At 38.4% G+C, this 14901-nt stretch overlaps 2 protein-coding genes across 4 annotated transcripts; one reads left to right on the top strand and one right to left on the bottom strand.

Moving 5' to 3' along the window:
- Nucleotides 1–72: 72 nt before the first annotated feature.
- si:zfos-323e3.4 (volume-regulated anion channel subunit LRRC8C) lies at nt 73–7911 on the top strand. Of its 2 annotated transcripts, XM_028598378.1 has the most exons (4): nt 73–160; nt 2387–2475; nt 5377–5558; nt 5660–7911. In XM_028598378.1, exons 2-4 carry the CDS (start codon nt 2405–2407, stop codon nt 7669–7671), a joined length of 2265 nt encoding a protein of 754 aa, XP_028454179.1. In that variant the 5' UTR covers nt 73–160; nt 2387–2404; the 3' UTR covers nt 7672–7911. The 2 variants fall into 2 exon arrangements, with proteins under 2 accessions (XP_028454179.1, XP_028454170.1); XM_028598369.1 differs by having other exon boundaries at nt 2387–2545; nt 5377–7911.
- Nucleotides 7912–12237: 4326 nt separating this feature from the next.
- On the bottom strand, nt 12238–14619 carry cdkn2d (cyclin-dependent kinase inhibitor 2D (p19, inhibits CDK4)). Of its 2 annotated transcripts, none has more exons than XM_028604474.1 (3): nt 14351–14619; nt 13801–13952; nt 12238–13176 (listed from the first exon to the last, which is right to left on the bottom strand). In XM_028604474.1, the coding sequence occupies exons 2-3, from the start codon at nt 13939–13941 to the stop codon at nt 12823–12825; spliced, it is 495 nt and encodes a 164-aa protein (XP_028460275.1). In that variant the 5' UTR covers nt 13942–13952; nt 14351–14619; the 3' UTR covers nt 12238–12822. The 2 variants fall into 2 exon arrangements, with proteins under 2 accessions (XP_028460275.1, XP_028460267.1); XM_028604466.1 differs by having other exon boundaries at nt 13801–13956; nt 14351–14617.
- Nucleotides 14620–14901: the final 282 nt, after the last annotated feature.

The raw sequence follows: 14901 nt of genomic DNA on the forward strand, positions 1-14901 counted from the left end.
TGAAGAGTGTTGAACCTGCTTGAGGATTGATTTATTTTGAAAATCTTCTCCGGATGTCTTCTGTTGTTACCTGCCAATTTCACACCGGTGCGCTTTTTTCTAACGATGAAAAAAGGCTCCCGAGTCCCGCCGGACACAAGTCGATCCTCCTCGGACGTAGGTAAGTGAAATTCACCTGATTGAAAGTGTTTTTTTTTTTTTCTGTAGCCTATATGATGATACTTTAGAGACAAACTGAGACTATTTGGAGACATGAACATTGATGGACGGTAAGTTATGGACATACAACTCTTAAGGTATGTGTGATTTCGCAACTATAGGACGTGCAGTAGCCTGGCTGTCAGTGTGATGTTGAAACGCATTTTTTAACCAAAGACAACAAACACTGTTTAGAAAGACGATTAAAATCCCACAAAAGTTTGGCATAGCCTGCTGCAATGGTTTGTCTGTTTATTGTGTCAAGTGTCTGTCATCAGAAGTCAGATATAGGCTAATTGGCAAATTTGGATGTAGGCCTAGTGGTATTATTTATAGGGCTGATACATGTGTTGTTTTATTTTTACCTCATAACGGTCCGTGTGACGCATCAGTGCAACTTTTTATATAAAAAAATGAAAAATAGAAAGTTGGAATTAAAATTGTATTTTTTGTTCGTCAGATCAATGTATAGCCTAATCAAGATTTAGGAGCCGTTTTTTCAGATTTTCTATTCGTCTATTGTTGGATAGAAAATAAAAAAATAGAAAATTGGAGTCTTTATTTCTATTTGTGTTTTGTGCTGCCTGAGAGGGCGGGCTATGTGCCGCTTGTCTCGCCTGTTGTCACGCCCATAGATATCGCCTCCCTGGCTGTGCAGCTGCTCCCTCCCTGCAGATCCTCTGATATCAACATCCCTTCACCTCTCCTCTGCAACAAACACTCAGCATTTCCAACTGTTTTCACTACAAGTTTGTCCTCATTCAGCCTGTAACCAATGTATTGTAGTTACACAGACATTTGCAAAGGTGACCCATCTTTTGTCCTTATTAGCCTACTTAAGGCAGTTACTGAAAACAGTTGCCTGAGCCTCTGTAAGACACTTTAGTCCAAACGTCAGATTTGTTTGAATTTTCGAACTTATGTTACACTATTATGTTAGGCAGACACAGCCTTTTGATTTTATACAGGTTTTTCACAATTAAAATATAATAACAAATACAATGATGTCTCCAGTCTCTCTCTCTTCTTTCATCCTGTTCCGAGCCTAGTTCAAAAGCAGCTGTTTTGCATCCATATTGTAACAAGTTAAATTAGAAAAACTTAATATGATTAAATTTACATAAATGTGTATGACTGATATTTACACTTTTTTTGTGAGTGTTCCTAACAAGGTTGGTCTTCAGAGTATGTGTGCAGACCAAAGTATCTCAAGGCTGATATGATCTTAGTCCCATTGTAACTATATGCACTAAAATAATTTTAGCCTTAGGATGATTTAGGCAAATGAAGCCCAGTCTAGTATGGATTGATGTTGCAAATAATTTCATGTCAAACTAAGGGTATGTCTTGTAGTAAACTTGTTTAATTCTGAACCTATGCTTCCACACAATATATTTAACAGCATATTCAAATAATTAACAACAGCTTGCCGTCAGGGTTATTCAACAGTAGACACTGTCAAGAATGTTCAAACAATTTTTTTCAGTTTCACTGCTGAAATTTTCATTTCAGTGGTTTAGATGAGCAGTAAGTGATATGAAACTAGAAAGAAATTGAGAAAACGAATCCAAAATCGTAAATATACATTGATATGACAACGAAAAATACAAAAAATATAATTAAATTTTCTACTTTTCATTTATTTTCTGGAAAATTGAAATGCTAAACGTTACACAGACCCATAACTTAACATAACAGAAGGTTGCATTAGAAACCTTTTTTTATGTCTGGTGTTCTTGTAAATATATCTTTGTGTTTGTTTGTTCTTTACATGTACAGAAGACTAAGATTATGAAAAGATATATTTTTTATTTTAATAAGCAACCATTATGTCCCAATCAGTCTTGTTGTAAAAAGTTTGTCATGAGAGTTAATTCAAAAGTTACCTCAACCCGTTCCTGAAGGGCTTACTTTCTGTTGTCATTGTTGTCAAACTAATTTATCCAATTTGAATCCACCCATAGCAAGAGCAGACTGCTCATTCATTTATGCATTCATTCATTCACGGCCAGATACCTAAAGCACGTAACCACCCTCTGTATGATGAAACTAAATAGTCCTGTATGCTCAGTGTTGGTACATCATCTGTCCTTTTGTGCCATAAACCCTGTGATGTTCTCCAGAGACTACACTGTGTTGAAAACCAGTTTTAGCCTCAGTGTTCACAGTCACTCTTTTCTTTCATCAGTGTGGAGCAGCAACCAGGATGATCCCAGTGGGTGAATTCAGAAACTTTGGCATTGAGCAGAACACAAAGTATCGGATCCTGAAACCGTGGTGGGATGTTTTCTCAGAGTACCTGTGTGTTGCTATGCTTATGATTGGAGTCTTTGGGTGCACCTTGCAGGTGAGGCACCTTCAAACCAGCCCATTTGTGATCATGAACTCTTAAATCCTTACACAGAATTAGAAACTTAAATAATACTAACCTAATATAACCTGCCTGGTGCCATAATTTGTATCTATTGTGGCATTAATTGACCTCCAAGTCAGGCAAAAACACAGTGTAACTGAATTTACATGTCTCTCCTGACCTACTTATTGCAGATTCGGATCATTAACTTGCTGCTTAATTTGTCACTCACCACTTGATTATCATTTCTTTGTCATATTAAAAATAGCATAGAAAGAAAGCAGTCAAGGAAAGGAATCAGTGATAACTAATTTAGAAAATGTATTTCCTGCAGAAAACGCTTGTGAATGCTGAAAAGCTAAATTGCTAAAGCTAAACTGGATTGCAGCCATAATTGCGTAAGAAGAAGGTGAAGTAGTGAGAATACTTGGAAAAGTGGGAATGGTTTTAAATAGTATGAATTTTATTGAAATTTTGAATTATAGCAATAATGTATTAAACAGAAGTAGAATATTTGAAGGTTTTTTTAAAAGAAAAGTCATAGTATAGCATGTCGAAAAGTCATAGAATAGGTATATTGTAAAAAGTATACTATGTTGGAAAAAAAGTATTATAATATAGTATGTCAAAAAAATTATAAAAAGTCATAGCATAGTATGTTGAAAAAAGTCGTAGTATAGTATGTCGAAAAGAGACATAAAAGAGTCATCGTATAGTATGTCAAAAAAAGTCATAGCATAGCATGTCACAAAAAAGTGATAAAAAAGTCATAGTATAGTTTGTCGAAAAAAGCCATTAAAAAGTAAAAGTATAGAATTGTCATAGTATAGTATGTCTCAAAAAAGTCATAGTGTAATATGTTTAAAACTGCTAGGACTGGGTATCAAACCTGGGTCAGAGTCTGTAGTGATTACTTGTAAGCAGCTGTGATAACCTCTGAGCCAGTGTGCCACTAAATAATTTATGTTGAAAACAGTAATAGTATAGTATAGTATACAGTATAGTATGGCTCAACAACTAGTTGAAAGTATAGTATGTTGAAAAAAGTGATAAAAAAGTCATTTCGAAAAAAGTTATGAAAAAGTTATAGTATAGCGTGGCAAAAAAAGTGAATAAAAAAAGTCATAGTATAGTATGGCAAAAAAGTTATGAAAAAGTAATAGTATAGCATGTCGAAAAAAGTCATAGTATAGCACGGCAAAAAAAGTGAATAAAAAAAAGTCATAGTATAGCATGTCGAAAATAGTGATAAAAAAGTCATAGTATTGTATGTCTCAAAAGGTAATTGCATGTTGAAACTAGTGATATTATAAGATGTCAAAGAAAGTCTGGAAGAACAACAACAGCTTGTGAGAAAACTAATTGTATAGTATGTCGAAAATAGTCATAGTATAGCATGTCGTAAAAAGTGGAAAAAAGTCATATAATAGTATCTTAAAAATAGTCATAAAAAGTAAAAGGATAGTATATCAAAAATCATATTATAGTATGTAAAAAAAAGTGATTAAAAAGTATAAATAGTAGAATAAAGTTGCACCAGAAAGCATTTGCAAACATATTGATATATTTTGTGTCGCTAAAGTAAAAAAATTTGGGCACGTAAGCAATTTGAAAGGCTGGTCGGTTCACTCCTGGGGTTGGGCATCGTTTAGATTTTAACAATTCTGATTGCAATTCCGATTCTTCCTTTCAATTCCGGTTCTTATTGATTCTTGATTCCGATTCTTTGAGTGGTGTATTTGAAACGGGTCACATGCTTATTTCACAAATAAGAGGAAAGTTTTATTTTGATTCAAAGGTGGGTTGCAGTTTGACGGGGCTTTTTCAACGTAAAATAAAGCCACGCTAGAGCACCATGGCTGCAACACAACAAGCGCCTGGCCACTACGGAAACCAAAACTTGCGCATGTTAAATTTGGTCACCCATGATCAGATTTGACATGTAAATGGTGTATGAGAAGTAAGAATTGTGGCCATGAGAACAAGTTAAAGAGAATGTTTTAAGCAATGTTCCTCTGCACTGTAGCTGTGACATCACCCACTCTGAGCAGCCCTTAAAAACACAGAAAAAGCCTAAAGGAGCACTAAACTTAAACAGTGATAACACACAAACAGTAAAAGATATCAGATAGCTGAATCATTTTCTAATAGCTGAAGGTTTTGTGAATAGTCTAAACTTTGAATGACGTCTGTAGGTGAAAGTACGTGGGAGAAGTAGCATTTAGAAGTGGAAGAAGCCTGAAGAGGATTTTAAGATCGCTCCATGTTTTCAATGTAAAAAAGAAAAAAGTTTATTATTTTAAAAAGTATAAATGGTGGAGAAAAGTTGAATACAAGCACAACAGTCCCTTAAGAGCTGAACATTTTGATATTTGAACATTTTTTGTAGCTGGAAGTATGCAGAAGTAGCAGGCAAAAGAAAGTCGTACGGAATCTGATAACAATGAATGAATGAATGAATATTGTGTAATACTGAATCAGCATTCACACAATAAAATAAGTTATGTTACTTATGTTACTGTCTCCCAGACAGTGATTCAAGTTGTATCACCTGTTTTGTGTATTTGTCACCTGTTAGTATATAGCAGTTTTTCAGTATACATTAAAATGTTGAAATTATACTTTTTGACTAATTTTCTCTACACTTACTCGAGTTTATTTTAAAACTCCTTTATTAAAAATGGTTGTTTTTTAAAACACAAATGAATACAAGGACATCTTATTGTTATGCATGAAGATATACTTTTGTCATGGTTTTTGCCAAAAATAGACTCTTTTGTGTATGTAGCCAAATATTTATTATTTCATTAATCCATCTTCCACAGTTCACCCAAGACAAGATCTTTTGCCTGCCCAGCCACTTCAGCAGCCCGACACCTGAAGCAATTGACTGCAGCCACATCCAGACCTCCAGGGAGAACGAGACGTCGCAGCACACACTGGTCAGACCTGCAAAGCCCATCATCCAGGAGATTTCTGGTCTCAAGAACAACCTGGACATCCACCAGTACGTGTTTATCAACCAATATTGCTATGAGAGGTTTGTCCACTGGTACGCAAAGTACTTCCCATACCTTGTTTTGATCCACACTATGATCTTCATGATAGCAAGCAGCTTTTGGTTCAAGTTTCCTGGGACCTCTTCAAAAATTCACCTCTTTGTTACCATCCTTGGGAAGTGCTTTGATTCGCCCTGGACCACAAGGGCCCTGAATGAAGTTTCTGAAGAAAGAGGAGAAGAGAAACTGGTTAGTTTTAGGAGGAACACCATGTCACAAGAGTCCACAGATCAACAAGCAGAGGATGTGGAGACTGTGGGGCTTCTCCACTCCTGCTCTGTCAAGTCTAATCCAGAAAAGAAAAGCCCAGAGCCTCAGTCGGCCCCCAATGTATTGGATAAGAAGGAAGGAGAGCAGGCCAAAGCTCTGTTTGAAAAGGTGAAGAAGTTCAGAACTCATGTAGAGGAAGCAGACATCTTGTATGTCATGTATGTGCTACAAACGTCACTAAAAGTCTTCAAGTTCGTTTTAATCATTATCTACTCTGCAGTGTGGGTACGCAACATTGAGACAATAGTGCACTGTTATGTTCCTCCTGAGTTGACTGGTTTTGATATATTTTGCTGTAACCACAACAAAGCCCATCTTTTCTCCAAGCTTGCCTACTGCTATATCTGCTTTGTGGGAGTGTATGGACTTCTGTGCATCTACACCCTCTACTGGCAGTTTCACAGACCTCTGAATGAGTACTCCTTTAAGCAGGTCCGACTGGAGACTGGCATTAATGACATACCGGACGTGAAGAATGACTTTGCGTTCCTCCTGCACCTTGTGGACCAATATGATCCTCTGTACTCTAAAAGATTTGCTGTTTTTCTCTCTGAGGTCAGCGAGAGCCATCTCTATCAGGTCAACCTCAACTACGAGTGGACTGCCAAAAAGCTGCGTACCCGCCTCGCCAGGAACACAACTAACCGGTTGGAACTCCACCTGGTAATGTTGCCGGGGCTTCCTGACACAGTCTTTGAGATTCCTGAAGTGGAATCGCTCAAACTGGAGCAAGTTAAAAATGTCACCATCCCAGCTAGTGTGGCAAAGCTGGACTCTCTTCGCGAGTTGTCGCTGATCTTCTGCTCTGCAAAGCTCCAGCTGCCTGCCCTGAACCACCTCAAGGCACATTTAAAGGTCCTGTGTCTACATTTCGAAAGTTTAGAAGAGTTGCCTATGTGGATGTACATCCTGCAAAGCTTGGAGGAGTTACATCTGAATGGTCCTTTAACCAATGACGTGTCCAGAAGTGCCACACTTGACTCACTTCGAGAGCTTAGAGCTCTAAGAGTCCTCACTCTCCGCTCCAACCTTACTAAGATTCCGCCCAGCGTAGTGGATGTTGCGTTGCAGCTGCAGCGGTTGTGCATCTATAACAATGATGTCAAGCTCCAAGCTTTTAGCAGCCTGAAGAAGTTAACCAACATAGCCTCGCTTGAGCTAGTGGGCTGCAAGTTGGAGCGCATCCCAAGTGCTGTCTTCAGCCTAAACAATCTGCAGGAGTTGGACCTGAAGGAAAACAAACTTACCACTGTGGAGGAGATTGTGAGCTTACAGCACTGCCGCCGTTTAGTGACACTAAAACTGTGGCACAACAAAATCACTTACATCCCTGATCATATCAGTAAGCTGAAAAGCCTGGAGACGCTGGACATTAGCTGGAACAGGCTACGAAAGCTTCCCTCTCGGCTGTTTTATTGCACCAAACTCGGGCACCTTGATGTTTCCCACAACCATCTCACCTCTCTTCCTCCTGAGGTGGGCATCCCACAGGGCCTCCAGTTCTTCTCCGCTGCTTTCAACTCTTTAGAGACACTGCCAGATGAGCTGTTCTCTTGTAAAAGGCTCAAGAAGTTGGCTCTCGGAAACAACTGCCTGTCGAATCTGAGCTCCAGAGTGGCCAGCCTGGCCCAGCTGGTCCGCCTGGAAATTAAAGGGAACCGTCTGGAATCTCTACCTGTGGAGATAGGGGACTGTCCCCTGCTGAAACTCAGCGGGCTGATAGTGGAGGACAACGTGCTGGATCTGCTGCCATCAGATGTACGAAGCAGGTTGACTAGAGGCTGTCGTTGACTCATCTTTTCTCAGTGTAGCATGGAGGGCTAGGTGGTCTGACTGGAGAAGACAGAGTATTAACAGAGTATTAATCCATGCCACTGGGTGGAATTTGTCATATAAATCAGCATGAAAAAGGTGAACCAAAACCATAACTGACCACAGAAGGATAAACAAACACTAAAAAAACGTATTTATAAAACCAGTCATTCTGAAATGTGCATTCAAATTGTGTAAATGAGTGAAAAATCAACTTGCACATGTTTTTTTTCAAAATGTTTTTTTATGCATTTTCTTTAAAATACCTTTTTATAAATAAATATTTTACAAATTTTATAGTTGTCCTGTACCTTGCTTTCTTTTTTAATGGATTTCCATGTAGTTGGTTTTACTGGTATAGTTCACACAGTAATATAAAGATTAACATAAAATCTTTAAAATTCAGATTACTGATACTGTGGATGAGACAAGGGCTCAACGCTCTACAAAAATAACAGCAAGGAAGGACTGACCTTCAAATTGTTCTAGACCAGCGTCTTCACTGTTTTCTGAACATTTAGTGTGTTCTTCAGAGCGCCGCAAGTCAAGGTATTTCTCACCACGCTGTATGCTGCTGGACAGGTTTATACAGCGAGAAGTGTTTCCCACAGTGGAGTGGCTCATGTTGCTTCCTTTCAGACGCTAAACAAGTGGAGGGAGAAAAAGCTTTTCACTAGCAGAAGAAAAGGTATTATCTCTCTGTTTACATATTCAGTCAAAAAGACTGAAAGCATACATGGGATTGTGAGCCAGAAGTCAAGTCAGCATGATATTCAGTGTGCATAGGATAATAATTAACAAAGAAAGTAGATAAAACTACTGTCTTTAAAATGCCTTTTGGAAGAGTTATATATTGAGTGTGGTGATGGGTGATACATTGTACATGCATTCTTTTTTTTTCTCCGTTTAATTTTTTACTGCCTAGCACAATTTGACTTTTACAGTAAAATATTGGGAATGATTTCCTGTTAAGCAGTCAGAATTTGAGTAGCGAGATGTAAAATTACCTAAAAAATATGTTTATCTGATTGCGCATTTTACACATTATACTCTAGTGCATATACATTTAAAGTGCCTTTTGAACACACTGAAACAAGGAAATAAAATGACTTTAAAGTTGCTAAACTGGAGGTCATTTTTGTTGCTCATGTTTAGTGTTAGGATAAAGGATACAGTAGGTGTTGAAATGCTTTCAAGTGGATTCATGTTGTTTGGAAATTCCTCTGTTCAGTCACTCTCAAACAAACAAGTGCACACTTTCTTTCTTATTGCATTCATTCTTTCTTTCTTTCCCCCAATGTTCCCTCTGTGTACTTTTATGCCTCTTCCAGTTTTCAGCCTAAACTGCAGTGAAGTCAGTTTACGACCCAGCTCAGTAACAATGAAGCATTTTTGTTCATGACAGAATGACAAGCATTTTCGTTAATGACCTTTCCAGGCTGCCACACACCTCCCAAGGTCATAAGAAAGAATTACGTAGTTTTTTCCATTAATATTTTATCATTCAGATGGATTTGAGCAGAGTATAGCCCTGAAAGTTGTCATAAAAAGAAGCAACCAAACAACACCAAAGAAGCTGCACATTTTATGGCTTTGTCAATCATTTACCTATTTCTCCTCTCGGAAGGTGGCAGTCAAGTGTGTCACAAGCAATGACCCAAACAGATGAGATTGCATAATTTATTATCATCTAAGGCTTGGCTGGAAATAAGTAACAACATGTTATGTCTCTGAGAGGGTTGCTTTAAGTTGCTTTAAGTCAGGGCAGGGTGATATCTTCACTAAGAGGTGCTGTACTGACTTGAGCCTGAAATGCTACCAGAGTCATACTTGTTGAGTGTGCCTTCCTTCCTGGTTGTATTAATGCAATATTTAGCCTTCCATCCTGGTTGTACTAATGCAATATTTACATTTGAGTATGAAAATCAGATTAAGAAGCTTCTTCCTGTAATGAGAGTTTCTGTGTAAAAGTCTAAAATGTCAGGATGCAGTTCCTGAGCCTTATGAACTGAGTTGAAGTTTGAATTAAAGTGTAGAGAGTTTACATTGACTCACCATCTGTGATTAGACCACAATTTGTCAGTATGACACTAATTGTGGTGTCAAAGTTCAGAACTTATCAAATGCTTTATATTATATTACCACTAAGTGACTATCTTGGTTGATAAACATTAACTGTGAAGGCTCATGCACACCTTCATTTTCTTATAGATAATTGCATAGGAGTAAATGTCCATATGAGCCACACTGTCCTTTAACTTGCAATACATTTTATTGAGAAATATGTTTCGGTCCTCAGACCTTCATCAGGTGAAACAGAGGAACAAAGAACATTCCAGATAGATATAGTAAACACCTCATCAGGTGAGGCCAATCAGGGACCATGAGCTGTCAGGCAATCAGTCTTACAGTCAAAGATGGACATTCCACAATGGACATAATGGACAGCAACTCCATCAATTTATATACAAATATTGCATAATAAAATTAAAGTTACAATCATATCCAAAATCACCTTTTACATAATGACAATGACTCAAAAGTGTATTGCAAGTAAAAGAACTGTGTTATTTTAAACACTCATGAAAGAGAACTCTATGAAGCTTAAAGGATTTGGATTTTTTGAAGAGCAAGTGTAATGTCTATCAAGGACTGTGGAGTTTGTCCCCCATTTATACACCCGAAAATAGTAAAACAAAAAAATGCCATTACAAATTCCCAAAGCCCAAGATGATGCCTTTAAATGTCTTGTTTTGTTAGTCTAATGGTCCAACATCCAAAGAGAATCATTTTACTATCATGGAAGATGAGGAAAAGCTGCTAACTTATTAAGTTAATGATAAATAGAATTTCAAAATAGTTCTACTGTTGACAATTCATGCAGCTCTAAAGACTTTTAGGGGCATTCTTTTGGAAGAGGGGTCCAAGATTAAAAGACAAAGAGGTGTAAACTGTCACCACTTACATGCACTCAGTCAAAAGAGTGTGTTAAACAGTTCATTCCTGTCATATTCCCTCATCTCTAATAGGAACTTGACTCATACCTAACTCCCTCAGTGAAGCCATGTATTCCCATACATCTGTATGTGTACTTGAGTGAGGGAGTAGGCTGATATTGTTTTTTTCTTGTCTGCTCCTACTACTTCTTGATGCTCGCAAACTCGTCACTGTTACTGTAACCCTCCCAACCTGCAGAACAAATGAATCACAACAATGTTTACAAAGGGAGTATCTGCACATCCAGCAACACACCCACATTTGTGCTCGGCGAAGACAGGGAGCTCTACCTAGTGGCTGGAGGCAACTCTGTCATGTTTCCAACTGTTTTGTGTGTTAATATTGAAATATGAATTTTAGTTGTCTGTCTTTATTACACAAATAATGGAGAAGGAACACTAGCTGGGAGAATATGGGTGGGCAAAGTAAATTACTCCTCAACAACTACTGCTGGAGTACCCTTGAGGGAAGCATTTAAAGGGATAGTTCAGATATTTTAAAGTGGGGTTGTATGAGGTACTTCCATAGTCCGTGTATGACAGTAGATGGCGGTCGGCACGCCCCCAGTTTGGAGAACCAGGCAGCAGTCGACATGGAAGCTAAGCAATGTACGGCTGTGGACGGGGGCAGCAGCTAAACGTATTTTAGCCACCAAAAAAAAAGGCCCACTTAAAAATGTCTATATTTGTTTAAGTTAACACTATATTCAGAATATTTTCACCGCTTTACCTTGCCGTCAGACAGCCCTTTAAATGTGTTTCATCTTCTGATATCGTAAGAAATGCACACGTAAACACCACAGTAGCATACATGGTCTCTCTGTGATCTGTGACAACGGTATGGCAACACATAGTTAAACTGTATCTACTTTCTAGGCTGGTGAAGTTGGCCCTTGGCACACAAGCAAACAAAATACCCATTGTACTATAGCAGCCCCCACAAACATCAGCAAACTGTGCCACAGTTACCTACAAGCCTCAACACAACAGGGCCTTCATTCATTTGGAGTTTCAATCCAGCTATCTGTATGACCTTTCAGAGGGTTTTCACTGCGCAGTGCATTCCAATGTGCAGTTATTATAAATGCCCTTGATGAATCACCTTTGGGAAGTGCTGAACACTTGAGGATGCATGTTGTAACAAAGACAGCGCACTGTTTTGTCTCTCAAGGTAGAACACATCAGATTATTAAGAATGTAAAGGAAAATATTGTTAATGTGGTTTAACAAAGGCCAAAGTATCATTGATTTTATGATTCAATAGTGCTTGTTTGGTTCTCATAGCTAAAAAATGTACTTAAAAATTAACTTTAAAATACAAAATACATGTTAGTCAGCGATTCCTGACCTTCTTTGCCTTATGACCCTTAAAATGAAGCCCGTGATTATTTACATTCAAATGATTATTATCGGCCAGAGGTAAAACATTCCAGTATTTCACGAGAGAGGTCAGAATGTTTTTTTGTCTAGCTATCTCACTGTCTTGCCAACTTTATGTTACCTAATTCAGTACACACAACAATGAAAAATATGACTCTAAGACTTCAAGTTCAACACTTTATTTTGTGTTTTATTCTTCAAATAGTAAAGTGAATAATCTCACTTTTGTTTTAAAAGTATTTTATAAATAACATTTCAACAAATCACAATTAATGTTGCTATTTACAAAGTCACAGGAATATGCAGTCCTATTCCAACAATAAATAAGAGTAAAGTCATCAAATTCCAAGTCTAAGTACATCTAATTAAGAGAAACACAACTATGAAAAGCAATTAGGGTGCACCATGTCAAGTTTTGTAAAAGTGTTTAAAAACACATACAAGGTATCAACTGTTACACAATGGAAATAATGCAATAATTACAACACTGGGAAACTATCTACAAATGTGCACTCCCATTTAATAAGGGAAACAGATATATAAGGTGCCTAAATTGCACTGTGCAAAAGAGGTGTCTACTGTATATAGCCACCCATCCACTGAAAACAAGCTGCCAGGACAATATGTCCTGTGTCACATATTAATGCTGAGCGACCATTAACAAAAAAAATAATCCTTTACACAGCAATGAATTCAAGTCACCAGGTTTGAAGCAAAAAAGTTAGGGTTACCCAGAAGGCACCCAGACTTCAGACTAACTATGAATGTGAGCGAAAAGCAAGTCAATCATAGCAGGCATACATGAAGCTCGGGCCACGTCTATTGCTGTCTGACCGCTGATGTTAGCGTGCTTCAGGTCAGACCGCGGTGCCAGAAACTCCACAACATCCAGGTGGCCCTCCCGGATGGCAATGTGGATAGGCAGGGCGCCGCTCTGGTCCGGGATGTTTACCGAGGCACCGTACTCCACCAGAACCTGCAGAGTGTCCAAGAATCCTGTTCGGGCAGCATCGTGGACAGGCGCTATTCCATGTTTGTCCTGGACATTGGGGTCTGCTCCTTTTTCCAGTAGCAAACTGGCGATCTTGGAGTTCCCCATCATCATCACCTGTAGGAGAGATCAGAGGAGAGGGGAAAAGAGAGCACAGTAAATTCAACAGCTGTGTGTAAATGGCAAGTTGTTGCCATTGCTAGATTCTCTCAAATAGTTTCTTGTTAAGGATCTTCACAAATATCACTAAACCCTATTAAAAGGTTTTATTTTAGCCCTGAAAGTCACTTCATAAAGTGGGACTTGGGGAAGAATGTAATAAAATGAGTTGATTAGTTTTGTTTAAAGTGTACTTAATAAATTAGCAATTGGGTGTATATAATTGTTTATAATTTTCAAGTCAAAACATGAAATAAATACATTTTGCTGGAGTTTACCTGGTTTCAAGGCAATGAGATTTGGGTAATATTTATTACATAATATATATTCTAACATAAAAACAGACTATTGATTAATACACGGTGCTATAACATGTTCATAGCATGCAACTGTGGGAGAAAATCCAAGGCAGCCATATGTAACGTTACGGTTATTATGCCAAGAGGAAATGAGACGAGTCTCTACCACCGAAGGAACACTTGAACTAACACAGCTCTACAGTAGGTTTATTTGTGCAGTTAATACCACTGTAAATATTAAACATGTATCAAAATGTCTGGGGTGAAATGTTTTGGTCCTCACCTGTAGCGCAGTCCTGCCAAATTCATTGCGAGTATCAGGATGCAATCTGCATTCATCCAGGATCCTCTGCACCTCGCTCGTATTCCCTTGGGCTGCTGCCGCCGTCAAAGCTTTACCGGCATCCATCTGACTAAGGACCATAGTCTCTCTTTCTGCCTGGTCAGTAGGAGATGTACAACAACAGTTACACGGACTCTCAACCACGGGCTCCTCATGATGCCAATACAAGTATAATGGACAGTAACGGGGTAGCTAACGTTACAGTGAGGACTCAGGAATATTAACTTCGCTAGCTAACGTTAGCTACTAACGTACAGCATCCGGCTAACGTAAGCTTCAATTCCCCGTTGACGCCATGTTATCTGACTGGGCTAGCCTAATGTTACATCATTACAAATCGTACGTTTGAACCACAAAGCTCTGTAAAACATGTGTTGTAACAGGAGAGAGCGACAAGTCACGTCAACACAATCGTACAAACAATTAGCATTCAGGCTAAGCGCCAACACTAAAAAAAAAAAAGAACAAACTATAGAGCGTTTAAGCATACCTCGTTCGGTTCCTTAAAATCCACAACGTCGCAATGAGGGTCAATCCCGCTGTTTCTAAAGACCAGTAATTTTTAAATAAAATCCAAACAAGGAAAGTTTATCAACATTAGAAAATACATTTGCGCGCTGAGATCAACACAGCGGTGGCTCCTCCAGACTACAATTTACAAAACATTGGAGAGAACACACGCTGGCCAATCACAGCTCGCCTATAGGGCGTTGCGCTTCCAAATATGATAAAAGAGGCGGGGTTACAACTCTGGTTACTACACTATCACTGTGGTAACAGCAACAGTCGACCAATCAAAACACGTAGCGAAGAAAGCGGGCGATTCGTATACGTTGATGTCTTCAAAGGCAGTCCATTCACATTTCTGGCCTTTGGTTGTATTTCTCCAGAGGCAAGTGTGGAAAAAAAGGCGGGTGTAAGTTTTTAATTTTAGGCGGAATTTAGTGACAGTGATTGCATAATGCATGACTACAATATAAGGACAAACTCATGAGAAAAACAAAAGGGGCACAACAAATATAGAAAGTTTACTATGACAAA

This window comes from Perca flavescens, chromosome 2 (assembly GCF_004354835.1).
Source record: "Perca flavescens isolate YP-PL-M2 chromosome 2, PFLA_1.0, whole genome shotgun sequence".
NCBI lineage: Eukaryota > Metazoa > Chordata > Actinopteri > Perciformes > Percidae > Perca > Perca flavescens.